At 48.2% G+C, this 14,689-nt stretch overlaps 1 protein-coding gene and 1 pseudogene across 2 annotated transcripts in view; both read left to right on the top strand.

The window, feature by feature from the left end:
* The window catches only part of Rgs22 (regulator of G protein signaling 22), a 99,099-nt gene that overhangs the window by 30,818 nt on the left and 53,592 nt on the right, over window positions 1–14,689 (top strand). For both annotated transcript variants that reach the window (XM_040730413.1, XM_021228699.2), the window contains exons 7-11: window positions 1,313–1,436; window positions 2,841–3,462; window positions 5,169–5,330; window positions 10,028–10,202; window positions 12,778–12,911. In XM_040730413.1, coding sequence (XP_040586347.1) covers window positions 1,313–1,436; window positions 2,841–3,462; window positions 5,169–5,330; window positions 10,028–10,202; window positions 12,778–12,911 — 1,217 coding nt within the window. The remainder of the gene's footprint in view (window positions 1–1,312; window positions 1,437–2,840; window positions 3,463–5,168; window positions 5,331–10,027; window positions 10,203–12,777; window positions 12,912–14,689) is intronic.
* On the top strand, window positions 5,786–8,066 carry LOC106021340 (annotated as a pseudogene).

Genomic DNA, 14,689 nt, shown 5'->3' with positions numbered 1-14,689 from the left:
TAACGCTGAATGAGTTTATAATTCCTAATGATAAATGACTAGCTAGGCGTAACGGCACACCTGCATCCCACGACTTGGGATCCTGAGGCGGGAGGATCTCAAGTTGAGCGTAAGGCCGGCCTGGGCTACCTCGTTAGTTTGAGACCGTCCATAGCAACATATGGAAATGCACTATTTCACAAAGTCCGTCAATGAATAACCACACAAAAGCGGCCATGGCGCTGCACTGAACTCTTTGGGGTTTGTGCACATAATGGCACAGCGACCACAGAAGTCGCCCCTCATTGCCTTCTCTTGCTTGGCCTTGTCGTGCGGCCTGATCTGCCCCGTGGGGTGTGTCTAATATTCCAGCTCCTCCACGTGAGCATGCCTCCCCTGTGTGTGGCAGCCTGGAAAAAGGAGACAGGAGAGGGATCCTGGGCAGCCCCTCTCCTCCCTGAGACCTCCCAGGAAGTCAGGAGAGGAGAGCGGTGGGCGTCAGGACAGAGAGGAGAGCGGTGGGTGTCAGGACAGAGAGGAGAGTGGTGGGCGTCAGGACAGAGAGGAGAGCGGTGGGCATCAGGACAGAGAGGAGAGGAGAGCGGTGGGCATCAGGACAGAGAGGAGAGGAGAGCAGTGGGCATCAGGACAGAGAGGAGAGGAGAGCAGTGGGCATCAGGACAGAGAGGAGAGGAGAGCGGTGGGCGTCAGGACAGAGAGGAGAGCCGTGGGCGTCAGGACAGAGGAGTGTGGAGGCGGCAGGCACAGGTGTTTACCCTTGCAAATATGAAAAAGAATGAACTGATGTTTATTTCCTCCCCACCCTGTCCTAAAGGTATTTTTTTATTCGTGTACATATGCATGTTTGTCTGTGTGCATGTTTGCCACGGAGTTGAGTTACAGGTGGTTGTGAGCCGCTCTGGGTGTTAGGAACTGAATTTGGGTCTCTGTAAGAACAGCACAAAGCCACTTCTCCAGCCTCCATTCTCTTATCTATTAGATTTCTAGTACCATTTTCTTTAAAAAAATCTTCCGGGGACTGGAGAGATGGCTCAGAGGTTAAGAGCACTGGCTGCTCTTCCAGAGGTCCTGAGTTCAATTCCCAGCAACCACATGGTGGCTCACAGCCATCTATAATGAGATCTGGTGCCCTTTTCTGTCATATAGGCAGACAAACATGCAGACAACGCTGTATACATAAGTAAATAAATCTTTTTTAAAAATCTTCCTTCAGACATTATATTCCACAAATGGAATTATAGTGACTTTTTCTTCAGAGTTTTGACTGGCAGAATACTAGCAAGGTCATGTTAAACTGTTTCTTTCTTCCCAGGCCTCCTATACTCAAACACAAGATTGGTTTACACTGGCAAAGCAAAGTCAGAACACAGTAACGACCTTTTCGTTGCCCTGCTGTGTATCCCACCACAAAATTGCGTCATCACCAACTATTTCTGGTAAGCAACGACCAGGCCCCCCTGTCTGCTGTAATCGTGCGGGGGTCCGGAGTCCATGGGCTGGGGAGAACAAGTTCCCCAGGCAGCCCCTGCCTCCCTTCCACCGCCTGCTGGGTTCTGTTGGTGTGTTTGTTGCCGCTCAGTTTGTCTTTGGCTATCGTGGGTCGCTGATTTTGAGTCTCCTCATGTAGCCCAGGCTGGTTTCAGACTCAGTCCTGCTGCTTCAGCGTCCCAGGTACCAGGATTGCAGGCGTATGCCTGGCTCATTTCTACGACTTCAAGGACGTGGACAGGATAGGGTATCTGGAGTAGGATTCCCGATATTTATCAGTCAGTGATTCTGTTTGCTGCCACAGGGTCACGCTGTGTAGTCCAGGCTAATTGCACACTCGCCCCTTAGCTCTGATGGGCTTCGAGGTCACAGCGATCCTTCTCGCCTCCACCTCTGCTGTGTTGGCATGGTGGGCGTTCCTGAGCACGTTAGCTGCGTGGCCAGCCTTCTTAAGCATGCACAGCTCTTAGCTGCATGGTGGGCCTTCCTGAGCATGCGTTGGCTGCATGGCAGGCCTTCCTGAGCATGCGTTGGCTGCATGGAGGGCTTTTCCGAGCGCTCATGGCTCTTAGCTGCATGGCAGGCCTTCCTGAGCATGCACAGCTCTTAGCTGCATGGTGGGCCTTCCTGAGCATGCGTTGGCTGCATGGCGGGCCTTCCCGAGCGCTCACAGCTCTTAGCTGCATGGTCCTTGTTGGTAAGTCACTCCTCTTGGAAACTTTTGAGTCTAGTGCTTGCATCCTGTCAAGCGTTTACAGACTGGGGTGAGGGTGTTGTTATTCTCACTTTCAATACAAAATCATAATGAAAGGTTTTTAGTCCAAGGAGATTTCAAATCTGGTGACAGAAAGTGGTCACCCAGTCGCGGGCACGCTGATGACAACCACCAGAGCTGTGGAGTGGGCAAGGTAGAATGACATGTGAAACTTCAATATTTCCCTGAATTCTGAAAGAGAAAAACTATTTTTTGGGGGGAGGGGTCTGATCTTTTATAAGTACCTACATTGTCACTTTAATGATAAGAATTAGATGCACGAGAGTTATTGAAGCCTAAATATAAATATTTAGTCAAAGCTGGGAGGTGGTGGCGCACGCCTTTAATCCCAGCACTCAGGAGGCAGAGGCAGGTGGATCTCTGTGAGTTCCAGGCCACTTTGGTCTACAAAGTTACATAGAGAAACCCTGTCTCCAAAAACCAAAAAAAAAAAAAAATTAAAAAAAGGGCAAAGTGACATCCTGATAGCAGTTCCATACGGTAACCCCATCTGCCATTCCATTTTCTATAGCACCCATGTAACACCAGAAGAGCGAGTGTCACAGCTAACCTATCAGCCTTTTCCAATTTAATACAGAGAGTTTTATCTTCAACGACCAAGTGCACCCCAGGACAATAAAGAGCCCGTCTAAAACTGATAAAATGGTCCCAGAAGTGGAAGAAGAGGAAGAAGAAGGGTCCATCTCCGTGAAAGACACTCCATCCCAAGCGCTTCTGAGAATATACCTAGAGAGGAAGGAACCTCAGGACAATAGCTTGACGCTGCACTTTTCCACGGTGGACGAGTTTCTCAACTCCTACATAATCTTCATCTTGAGAGAAGCCTTGGAGCACATCACCGGCTACGCCTTCAGCAACACTTCCAGCTACATCAACTTCTACAACGTAACCCAGGTGGTATTCGACAACTTGGAGCCGGCGCCTAGCAAGAAGATGGTAAGTTCGCCCCAGATAGAAACGGTAAAGGAAGTCTCACAGGAGAAACTGGAAAACGTGAGTCTAAGTTCAAAGAGCGAAAGCCTCGGACCAGAGAGCAGGGCCGACTGGTGTATTCCTCACAGAACCTACGACATTGGCAACAGAAGAGAATTTGAAAGGTTTAAGAAGTTTCTAAAGGGAACATTAGGAGAAAGATACTGGTGGCTATGGATGGACATCGAGAGGTTAAAAGTTCTTAAGGACCGTGGAAGACATCACAGGTATTTCCCTGTTTATTTTTTCAGTAGTCTTAAAAAATTGAGCCATTCAGGCACAAATACTAAATATTAAAGTTGTAGTTTATGTATTTGATGGGATAAAAACCAATGCTACTTGCGATAATAAACTTTTTTTTTTTTTTTTTGGTTTTACGAGACAGGGTTTCTCTGTATTGTTTTAGAGGCTGTCGGTCCAGCCCAGCCTCGAACTCACAGAGATCCGCCTGCCTCTGCCTCCCGAGTGCTGGGATTAAAGGCATGCACCACCACCACCCGGCTGCGATAATAAACTTTTGATATCACAAGTTTTCTGATTTCGTAGCTTGAAGATTCCAGGGCTGGGGAGGTGGCCCCCGGTGGTAAAGAGCACTTGCTGATCTTGCAAAGGACCCAGGTTCAGTTCCCAGCACCCACGTGGTGGCTCACAGCCATCCACAGCTCCAGCTCCAGCTCCAGGGGATCTGTTGCCCTCTTCTGAACAATGTGGGCACCAGACACACGTGTGGCACACACATACTTGCAGGCCAAACACTCAAGACACATAAGAGAAGTGAAATAAATAAATAGGATAGCAATAATAGTTATTTGGGAATAGTTTGTTTCTTCCTATAATTTCCAGACATGCTCTAAAATTGTTCTACTTTTTATAGTGTCATAATTTTATAAAATTTTATACAACAAATACTTTATCAGTGGTATGACCAAACTCAGAGCAGACCCGCTATGAATGCCAGTGTGTGGGTCTCTTGTCCCAGCAGCCTGACTTAGGTCAGATGCCACGTGTCTGTCTGTCTGTCTGTCTGTCTGTCTGACTCTTCTGAAAGTCTGATGGGGCTCAGCTCTGCATTCGGCTGGCTCCATACACTTCGGGCTACTGTGAGCGTTCATCCCTACAGGACACCGCTTTACGGAAGTCTGTATGTCTGTTGCTCCTGACCTACCCTGAAGCGCCTTAGACTGCATTCAGTCTTAAGGGCTTGGTGGAGATGGACTAGGGACTGGGTTATTATAGTTGTTAGAATAGTATTTAGGTCACAGAGTTTATGCTTTGAACAGGACTCACCAAGTCAAGCTGACTTGAGCCATATTTTGTAAGACTTATCAGGAGAGTCATATGCAAGAAACCTTGGGATTTTTCAGGGCCAATACCATGGACTTCCGTTGTCTCCATAATGAACTGCCCACATTCAGTGACTCGAAGCAGCAGTTCTAGAGGGAATCTTTTTCTTTGCATTTTCCAGTTTATGGAGGAGACGGCCTGTGCTCCTTGGTTTATGGTCCCTTCCTCTATATTCGAAGCCAGCAGCATGACAGCTTAGCTACTCTCTAATGTCTCCCTCATGTCTTCATGGCTCTGGCCCCACGGTGTCTCCTGTAGAAGGATTTCTGACATTCCCTTGGGGCTGTCCAGTCCCAGGGTGACTTATCTCTAGTCCTCACGTACCCACATGTGCTGATATATAGTATGTATGTATATATACATATATATATGTAACAAAGTTACAAATTTTAGAGATTTGGTGTGCACAGCCCTACAAGGCTGTCCAGCCTTTTGAGGAATAGCAAGCACCCTGGGAAATAATCCATGTCTACAAACCCTTTAGCACTCTACTGGCTGTTGGTATGAGGTATTTGTCGCTTGTCCAGAGTGCTGACTTGCGGGAGATTGAACATTGTATTGACAAGTCCATACCTGTGCTTTCTCTAAGACATCTTGAGAAAATGAAAAAATGCTACCTTCTGAGCAGTGGGGAGCGCTACCTTTCCACAGAAGTCCTGTCGAAGTTTAAGCTGCTTCAAGGATCCCGGTGGACAGAGGAACACTTGAAAAACATTCAGATTGAGGTGCTGAAACCCTTGCTTCTGTATTGGTAAGGAAGATGACATGGGTTAAAGTCATTTCCGTTGACTCTCCTTAGGCTAGTTATAAATAATACTTCTTTTGTGTGTGTTGTGGTTACATAACTATGGAAACCGAGAGTGACCAGCGCGCCTTTGCCTCTCTTTGAAAAGCGTTTACCTTTCAGACGCTTAGTGTGCTGGTGGAAATGAGAACGGCCCCTTATAGGCTCATATATTTAATATGCTGGGTCACCAGGGGCGAAGCTGTTCAAAAAGATTATAAGGATTAGGAGGTGTGGCCTTGTTGGCGGAAGCCAGGGTCGGTTGCTCCCTTTCCCTCAGTCTGTGGATCGGGATGTGTCTCTCAGCTACTCCTCCAGCACCGTGCTTGCCACCAGGCTCCCACCCCCCACGATGGAAATAGACTAACCTCTGACACTGTAAGCAAACCCCCGGTTCAATGCCATCTTTTGCAAAAGTTGCTATGGTCATGGTGGCTCTTCACAGCAATGGTGCAGTAACCAACGCAGACACTGGTACCAGGAGTGGGGGATTTCTGTGACAGACCTGCTCTTGCTGCTTGTTAGTGGGATGTGGACCTTGGGACTTTGGGTTAGGAAGGAAGCTGAATGCTTTAAGCAGGGCTTAAGGGGCCCCACTAGTAGGAGTGTGGGGCTGCCCAAGAGGGTTCAGAGGGGAAGAATGTCAGTAAGTAGTCTAGAGACCGTTCTTGTGATATTTTGGCAAAGGATGTGGCTGCTTTTTGCCCTTGTCCCCAAAACCTGCCTGAGGTCGAACTGAAGCGTTTTGGTAGAGTAGGTTTCCAGACAGCCTACTATTGACTGTGTCACGTGATTGTTAGCCATCACTTGTAGGCAGATCTATAATGAAAAGGAGCAAGCTGAAAGAGAAATACAAAACATACAGTTTGAGGAGAAAAATGGGAACCAGAAAGTATAATGGGACTAAGCCCATGTTCAATGAGATAAAAAAGTTTAAAGAAAAGCCTGATGCTAAATGGAATAGAGGGAGTGGTGACTTCAGGGCAAGACACCACCCCCTAAGCTTCCGACTTGTGAAGAGGAATTAAAGACCAATGTGAGCAATGAATGGAAACCGTCCGCAACAGAAAGCTAAGGAAGATGTGGTTCAACAAGGAGGGCCACGCCCCAGTCCCAGCAAGCAGCAGAACTTGGCAGCTTTGACCACATGGCTCTGGGTTTAGAGTTAAGGACACAAGAAAAAGGGTCGTGGGATTTACCTCTGCAGCTAAGCAAAACCACTGAGGCCAGGTGTGTGGCAGGGGTGTCCCTGCATGGAGGACTAGAGAGGCCATTGCGTGAAGCTGCAAAGGTGAATCCTGGATTGTGTTGGAGACCCCGAGATGTTATAGACACCAGAGTCCTGGAACACCTGCTGAGGACAGTTTCAGACCGAGCGTAGAACTAGCACAAGAGAGAGAAATAGGCTGCAGTCGACAAAGCTGGGAAGCGTTGGAGATCTGAGGAGCCTTTTGGCACAAGACATGGAGATGCAGAGTGTGGAATTTGCCCTTCTGGTTTTCAGTCTTGCCTTGATCCAGTATTTCCTCCCTGTGCTCCCCTCCCTCCCTTTTAAAGTGGCATTATATGTTGCAAGTATGCAATCAGCTTTTTTTTATTTCGATTTTACAGGGGATTACAGCTAAGAGATTGCATGAATTCCAGAAGAGACTGTGAACTTTAAAACTGTGTTGAGACTATGGGGACTTTTGAATTGGGCTGAATGGGGTTTTGCATTACGATCTGGCTACAAGCCTATGGGGGCCAGGGAGTGGAACGTGGTAGCTTGAATAAGGACGGCCCCCGTGGGCTCTTATATTTGAATGCTTGGTTAGCAGTTGAAAAGATTAGGGTTTGGAGATGTGACCTTGCTGGGGGAAGTGTGCCACTGGGGGTGTACACTTTGAGGTTTCAAAATCCCATGCTAGGTCCAGGCATCTACCTGCACTGATTAGGATGCAGCTCTCAGCTACTTCTTCAACAGCTGGTCTGCCTGCTGCCATGACGACAGTGGACTAAGTCTCCGGCACTGTAAGCCTTCCTTTATAGGAGTTGCCGTGCAATAGAACACTGACGAAGATCATTGGTGTGCTTGGGTGTCTCTAAACGCGTGGTAAGGTTCGGCGGTGCTGCCAGCAGAAGGTGTGACTTAATTAGGGAAAAAAATCCCACTTTCCTTTTGTGGCCATCACTGGATCGCAGCTGCCAAAATAAGGTTCAATCCCTTTGTAACCTCTAACCAGATACAGAATGGCAAACAGTGTTTCGAGGCACCTCTCACCTTCGGTGGAAGCTTGTGTCTTCCTTGCTTTCCACGGAGCTGAGACGGAAGTGCTGCATTAGACCTGTGCCCATTCGAAAGGGTGGTGAGGCTCAGGTTGTCCAAGGACACCACAAAGGCCGACAGATCGGCCACGTGGTCCAAGGGTACAGGAGGGAATATGTAATCCACACTGAACGAGCGCAGGGAGAAAAGACTAACGACACAACTGTCCGTGTGGGCATCCGGCTGGACAAAGACAGAAAAAAAAAAACAAAAAAGACACTGGGAAGGGAAGCCGGGACTCAACAGCAGGGAAGGAGAAATAAAAGGCAGAAACGGTTGAGAAGATGCAGGAGTGGATGGTGTCTCATGCACAGCTTTTATTAAAGACTGCTGAAGTGAAAAAGAGAAAAAAAAATCCCTCACGGGTGCACCTGTACATTAGTTCATGCCAGATGTAGCCAGGTCGGCAGCCAAAAGTAGCCATCATGGTAGTACAGTATCGAAATGAGTAAGACCAACATTGATGTGCCTATCTTTTCCACATTCCATGAATTTTACATGCTCTCATTTCTACACCTGATTTTAGCCAAAAAGCCGAGAAGCGATACGTGCTCTCATTTCTCTGTGTGTGTGTAGCTTGATGTAATGTGATTGTTCATAGTTATGTGTGTTCTGCCAGGGTCAAGACATGGGACCTGCCACAAGCCCGCCTTGTAATGCTATCTCAGCACCACGCCTGCCTCCCCCTCTCTTCCCTCCCCAACCCCCAAGGAGCCGTCGGTACAAACTGTCTAATATGTAACCTTTGGGCACAAGCTTTTCAAGCTCAGCATAACTCTATCGAGGTGTAGCCAAGTGTATCGACAACATGCTCTGCTTTGTTCCTGAGGGGTTTACCCATTGTCTGTCTGTCCAGTCACTCACTGAAAAACATCAGAGAGCTGTTTATGGTTACACACACACACACACACACACACACCCGTGTGCACTCGCACACGCACACACATACAATTCTTCCTTAGTGGTTTTTTTGTAAGTATTTTCTGATTGCAAGGTCTTGAGAATAAAGACATGTAAAACCAGTGAGCACGAGAGCCTGTATGATGATGATGGTGTCGGAAATAACGCAGTACTGGTTCAGAACTCACCGTGGAGGGTCCTACTGTACTGGAAGTTCACAGAGTGGCTGGCTCATCAAAGATTAATGCTGGAGTGGAATAAGAGCCAGTTAAATGGTGAGGGCGGCATAGAACTGGACCCATATGAGTAGACTTTAACGTGAATCAAGAGTGTCTAGATTCCCTGGCTGCCACATGGAGGAGTCGGGAAGGGTTTTGCGGACCCATTTCCTGGGATTCTTAGGTGAGGTGCTTCCGGTTCCAAAGAGGGAAGCCCAGAAGCACACTGGAGCGGGAGTGACCACATGGACTGCAGGGGTTTCCGCTCTTAAATGCAGCCTTTGGGTTCTCCTCACTCCCTAACAGGCTGGCTCCGGGAATGCCTTCTCTCCTCCCACGTTAAAGTGAAGCTAGTCTCCAGAATGTGGGGTAGGAATTAGTCCTCAGGCTTGGCACCAGGTGAAACCCAGTCTAAAGAACAATTTAGCCATCGGCCCGACAGCTGCAGTTAGCTGTGGTAACCCCAAAGCGTTCTCCCACTGACTGGCCACTAGGACATCCCCCCCACCCCAACTGAGTGCGAACTCGGCCCTGTGCCAAAATCTTTCCCTTGAGTTTCTGATGCAGAGTCCATCTTTCCTTTGTATAAACTGTTGTCGAATTAATTCCTACCTTCAAAGTGTAAGACTTGAAAAAATACATAAATGTTCAATGTAACCCACTTTAGTAGCATACTTGAATACTCTAAAATGTTTGCATTTTTAGCCAGACATGGTGGTATGTGCCTTTAATCCTGGCACTGGGGGGCCAGAAGCAGGTGAGTCTTTTGAGTTACAGGCCAGCCAGGAATATAAAAAGATACCTTGTACCTTGTCTTAAAAAAAAAAAACAAAAATCAAAACTAAAAAAATAAAATGAGATGTTTATATGTTTTTAAGCATGAAATTAATTTTTAGTTTGATATTATAGATAAATACCAAACTACCACAGCACATTTTATGTTATTTTTAAATTCCTTAATAGTTTTTATGTATTTCTGTTTCTTATCAAGCAGATAATAATTTTAATGAGCTTTCTAATATGTATTACCTTTTTCTATTAGTGAATTAAGTATAGTGAAGTAACATATAGAAAAATATTTTTAAGACAAGCCAGCAGGAAAAGAAATAGACAGCAAGGATGGATAATCGTGATAAATTATGTGACTTGTAGGTTTTTGATTTTGAGATTTGTTATAGTTCCTTCTTAACATATTGAATCTTCAGTTTGTCTGTTTTGTTTTGTTTTCCCCCAACTAACAGGGCACCAAGATTTTGTGTGACGCATTCATCCACAACAAAAAATGCGAGTGCTGAACTGAAATTCTGGCGCCTCCGGCAACAGAAACCAAGGAAGGATATCGACCCTTTCCCACAGATGGCAACCCTCCTGCCTTTAAGGCCAAAGTCTTGCATCCCACAGGTCCCTGAGGTCCAGGTAGGGTGTCCAGTGCACAAACCGGTCTTTACTAACTGCACGGTTGACATCTGTCCTTGGGTGTTTGTCAAACACTGCGGTTCGAATGCGACCTGTACCCTACAGGTTTACACGTTTGGGCACCCTGTCCCCACTTGGCACTGGTTGGGAAGGTCGTGGAACCTTTTAGAGGGCGTGGCCGAGTCGGAGGAAGTGGGTCACTGGGACCCTTACGGCTTTGGGTTCACACTCTGCTTCCCGAAGGTGGATGCGGTGTGACCAAGCCAGATGCCCACAGCCATGCCTTCCCCGCCTGCTGCTATGCCTTCCCCGCCACGATGGAGCGAATCGCTCTGGAGCCTCGAGATCAATGTAACCTTCCCTTCTTTGAGTTGCCATTATTAGCTTAATTCATCAGAGCAATGCAAAGCGACCACCACCGGCAGGAAGGAAGGAAGGGAAGAGAGGTCCCTCTACACATACAAACCGTGACACTCACTGGTCAGCTGGAAGTTCTCCAGCGGCCTCTCTATCTCCCCCTAGAACACAATCAGAAAACTGCCAACCTCGCCACCCCGTCTCCCCACACTCCCCTCTAATTTCCTCCAAACCAGCCGCACCGGCTCCTTTGCTTGCCCCTGAACATCCAGTGGGACCGCAGGGCACTTTCTGCCCCCTGCGTTTGGTGCGCCCCCTTCCCCCACAGCCACGCCCCTCCCATGTCCCCCACTGACCCCCATCCCACCCCTCCCCACCCACTCCCCAGGGAGGGTGAGGAGGCATCATTTGTCTAGCCTGAGAGAGCATCCCTCCATGGGGAATGGGCTCCCACAGTCCATTTGTGCACTAGGGATAAACACTGACTCCACTGTCAGAGGCCACACAGCTCGCCCAGGCCTCCTCACTGGCACCCGAGTTCAGAGGGCGTGGTTCCGTCCTGGGCTGGTTCCACCGCCTCCCATCCCTATCGGTGCCCTCTGCCCTGCCTTGCTTTATTGCCTTTGCGGTCGGTCACATGACTCAACACCTGTCGGCTGCCTTTCACCACCTTCTAGAACAGAAGGGAATTCCCTGTCCGCATCCCTAGCACAAACACAGTAGGAATTGACCCGGAACCAAAGGAAGGGAGCTGGGCACACACATGGAGAAGAATAAAGAGACAGACGATGGCTGGGCGTTGGTGGCGCTCGCCTTTAATCCCAGCACTCGGGAGGCAGAGGCAGGAGGATCTCTGTGAGTTTGAGGCCGGGCTGGACCAACAGCCTCCAAAACAATACAGAGAAATCCTGTCTCATAAAAACAAAAAAAAAAGAGAGAGAGACAGGCGATAAGGGGAAAGTCTGAAATAAGGAGGTAATTGAAGGAACTATCGGCCTCAGTGGCGATAAGGGCCCTCGCTCGCCTTCGCCACGTAAGGGCGTCACAGAATATTCTGTTATTGGACACGGTCAGACAAAACTGCCCCAGGGACTGTTTTAGAGCCCGACTGTGTCTCGTTTCAAAACTCAGCAAGTTACATAACACATCCTGAATGTTCCTCTTTCACGCACAGCGTTCAGCGCCGTCAGCAGGGTCTCGGCGTTTCTTCCTCTGTGGTTCCAGAACTCCAGGCACACCTTAGAAATCCCCCGCCCCCAAGAACTTTTAAAGCATACCAGTGCCTGGGCCCCTACTTAATACCTACGACTGCAATGCTTCGTTTGAGACGGGGACTTGCTGCGTAGCCCAGGCTGGCCTTGAACTTGTGACCCTCGTGCCTCAGCCTCCCGAGTGCTGGGACTACAGACAGGTACCACACGCCCAGCCTTAACCTGAAGCTCCACCAGCGAAGAGCAGCTTTGACCATTGCCCAAGTCCCGGTCTCTTTCCCATGGCCGACTCACCTTCCCTTTTGCTAGTGGCCCCAACTGCCCTTAGCACAGTCTGCCTTATGCTGCTGTTAATATATTATTGATTTTGTATGTGTGGTATTTTGTTTGCATGCATGCCTGTGTACTATGAGCACACCCTGTGCCCACAGATGCCAGAAGAGAGATTCAAATCCCTTGGGACTAGAATTACAGACAGCTGGGAGCCACCACCGTGGGTGCTGGGGATTGAACCTGGGCCCTCTGGAAGAGCGCCCAGTTAAGATCAGCTCATAACTATTGAGCCATCAACTCTCCGGCTCCTACCATTGGAAACCTCTAAGAAGAGGAAAAACAACCATGACCATAAAATGTCCCTAAAAGGAAAGACACAGTACTGTTGAGTTACAGATGCCTTGTCCCAGCTAAGCAAGGGACAGTTGTTTTTGTTTTCCCAGCTCCACCTCTTCCTGGTGCTCTCCCACACAGTTTTAAACCAGGAGAGGGGACGGCTGCCCAGTTCCCTTCCCAGGAGGGAGTCTGCCTCCACGGTCCTGGAAGTAAGGACCTAGCCAGTCTCTGTCCCTGTCATGTTTCACTCTGCCTGTCCCCGTAAAACTCGCCCGTGTGTGACAGAAGCAGTCCTATCTCAGTGGGCTATTTGGTAGGCAGTAGAGTGAGGAACTTAATTCTCTGTTTCATTTTTTTTTTGCCCATTTTTCCATTTCATTATTGTTCTCACTTTTTAGGGAGATGAAATCAGTTTATTACCACAGCCCAAATCTCCTAAGAAATTGTCAAGAGTAAGCACAGGGACTCAGAAGCTGGGGAGGAGCGAGTTCCCGCATCCAGTCTCTTCCAAGGACGACGGTCTTGAGAAAGGGTAGGTGCAGTATTTTTAATGCTAAGTGCTGTAGGTTACTGGTTTGCAATAGGGATTCCTAGGATTCAGTATTGAGGCTCGTGACTGGCCCGCCTACTCTAAGTTAGAAGAATCCCAGAGATGAATACAGTTAAGGAGACGGTGTCTGAGTCCAGCCGCAGGAGGGACTTCTAACTGACCTCTGAGGAGGACCTCCTAGTACTTGCTTGGCTGTGTTATAATCCACTTCTTCTCGAGTTTGAGAACCCGTAAGACCCCGGAGAGCACGGGCACCATCTAACACACAGCGTTGTCTTTCTACTGTGTGTTTCCATACTTCATATTGTTCCAGATTTCCAGTGGCAGTTTTTCTTTTTATCCCAAAGAATATCCTCAGATATCAGCTTTGGACAGTTCTTTGTTTAGTAATTTATTACTTGACATTTGTTCTTTTAAATACTGAAGTAAAATTCATTGAACAATAAAGCTAGCAACTTAAATGACGCCAAAGGCATATGCACACAGCCTGGTGTTGAGTGTATCTGGACAGTAATACTACCTTCACCACTGTGCAATTCCTGCACTCATGCACGGAGCGACACTCAGAACTGCCAAGTTCCTGGAGGCATTACACGGTTGTATGCTAGGGGCTGTAGGAGTAAGAGTGACACCTCTGTGACACTGTCGCCACATGGTACGTGCTGCCTTGGACATGCAGACAGACTCTGAGAAACCGGCTTCATCCCCACTGAAGCCGAACCTCTCATCTGAGAGCCGTTTTACGTTTGTTTCCGTAAATGCAATTCCCAGAAGCAGGAAAAGTAAGTGGAGGAGGGAGCTGATGGTCCAGTCATAGGAAAAGCCTCTGTGTGCCGTGCAGCAAAGTACCTAGCGTAGTGTGTGGCACGTGGTGTATATCTAGTTAGTACTAAATGAGTGTGTTACGATGATGCGCGTGGGGGACCTCGGCGGATTCCATGGCAGGCGAGGGTGACCGAGGCGGAGGGACAAACACGCCAGGCAGACAGAGCTTAGGGAGAAGTTTTATTAGAAAGGAGGGGAGAGGCCGGGCGTTGGTGGCGCACGCCTTTAATCCCAGCACTTGGGAGGCAGAGGCAGGTAGATCTCTGTGAGTTCGAGGCCGGGCTGGACTGACAGCATCCAAAACAATACAGAGAAACCCTGTCTCGTAAAACCAAAAAAAAAAAAAAAAAGAAAAGAAAGAAAAGAAAAGAAAAAGAAAAAGAAAAAGAAAAGAAAGGGGGAGGGGGGAGGAAAAGAGAAAAGAGGTAAAGAGACACAGAGACAGAGAGAGGACAGAAGGGAAGAGGGAGACAGGGAAAGCCCTGTCTGCCCCAGGGAAAGAGAGAGCAGAAAGAGAGCATGAGTTAGTAGGGGTCTGTCTTTTAAAGGGTCCTTTGCAACTCTTCCTCGGGTGTGGAGCCCAGGGAAGCACAGGAGGAAAATGGAGTTACTGGGCAGCTAGTAAAGGCAGAGCAGGTAAGAAAACAGAACAGACCAACATGGGTGACACACACACACACACACACAGACACACACACACACACACAGAGCACTGCAGTGTTGTGAAACACAAAAGCAGGAGTCTTAAGTGAGGGCATTGCAAAGTGGGTGAGCTAAAAGGCTTAGTTTTCCACGACAAAGTGATTGACCAGCAACAAATATTGACTTCACGAATCCCAGGCCAGAGAGTAGTATCTGGAAAAAATATTTTTAAGGTAAAAATGAACCCATTAGTACAGGTCACCCTTCTTTCAGCCTTTTATTTTGAGAGACGT

Source organism: Mesocricetus auratus, unplaced genomic scaffold, assembly GCF_017639785.1.
Source record: "Mesocricetus auratus isolate SY011 unplaced genomic scaffold, BCM_Maur_2.0 Super-Scaffold_100023, whole genome shotgun sequence".
In the NCBI taxonomy this organism is placed as follows: Eukaryota; Metazoa; Chordata; class Mammalia; order Rodentia; family Cricetidae; genus Mesocricetus; species Mesocricetus auratus.
Note: the sequence above shows the minus strand (reverse complement) of the source record. Positions and strands in the feature narration are given on the sequence as shown.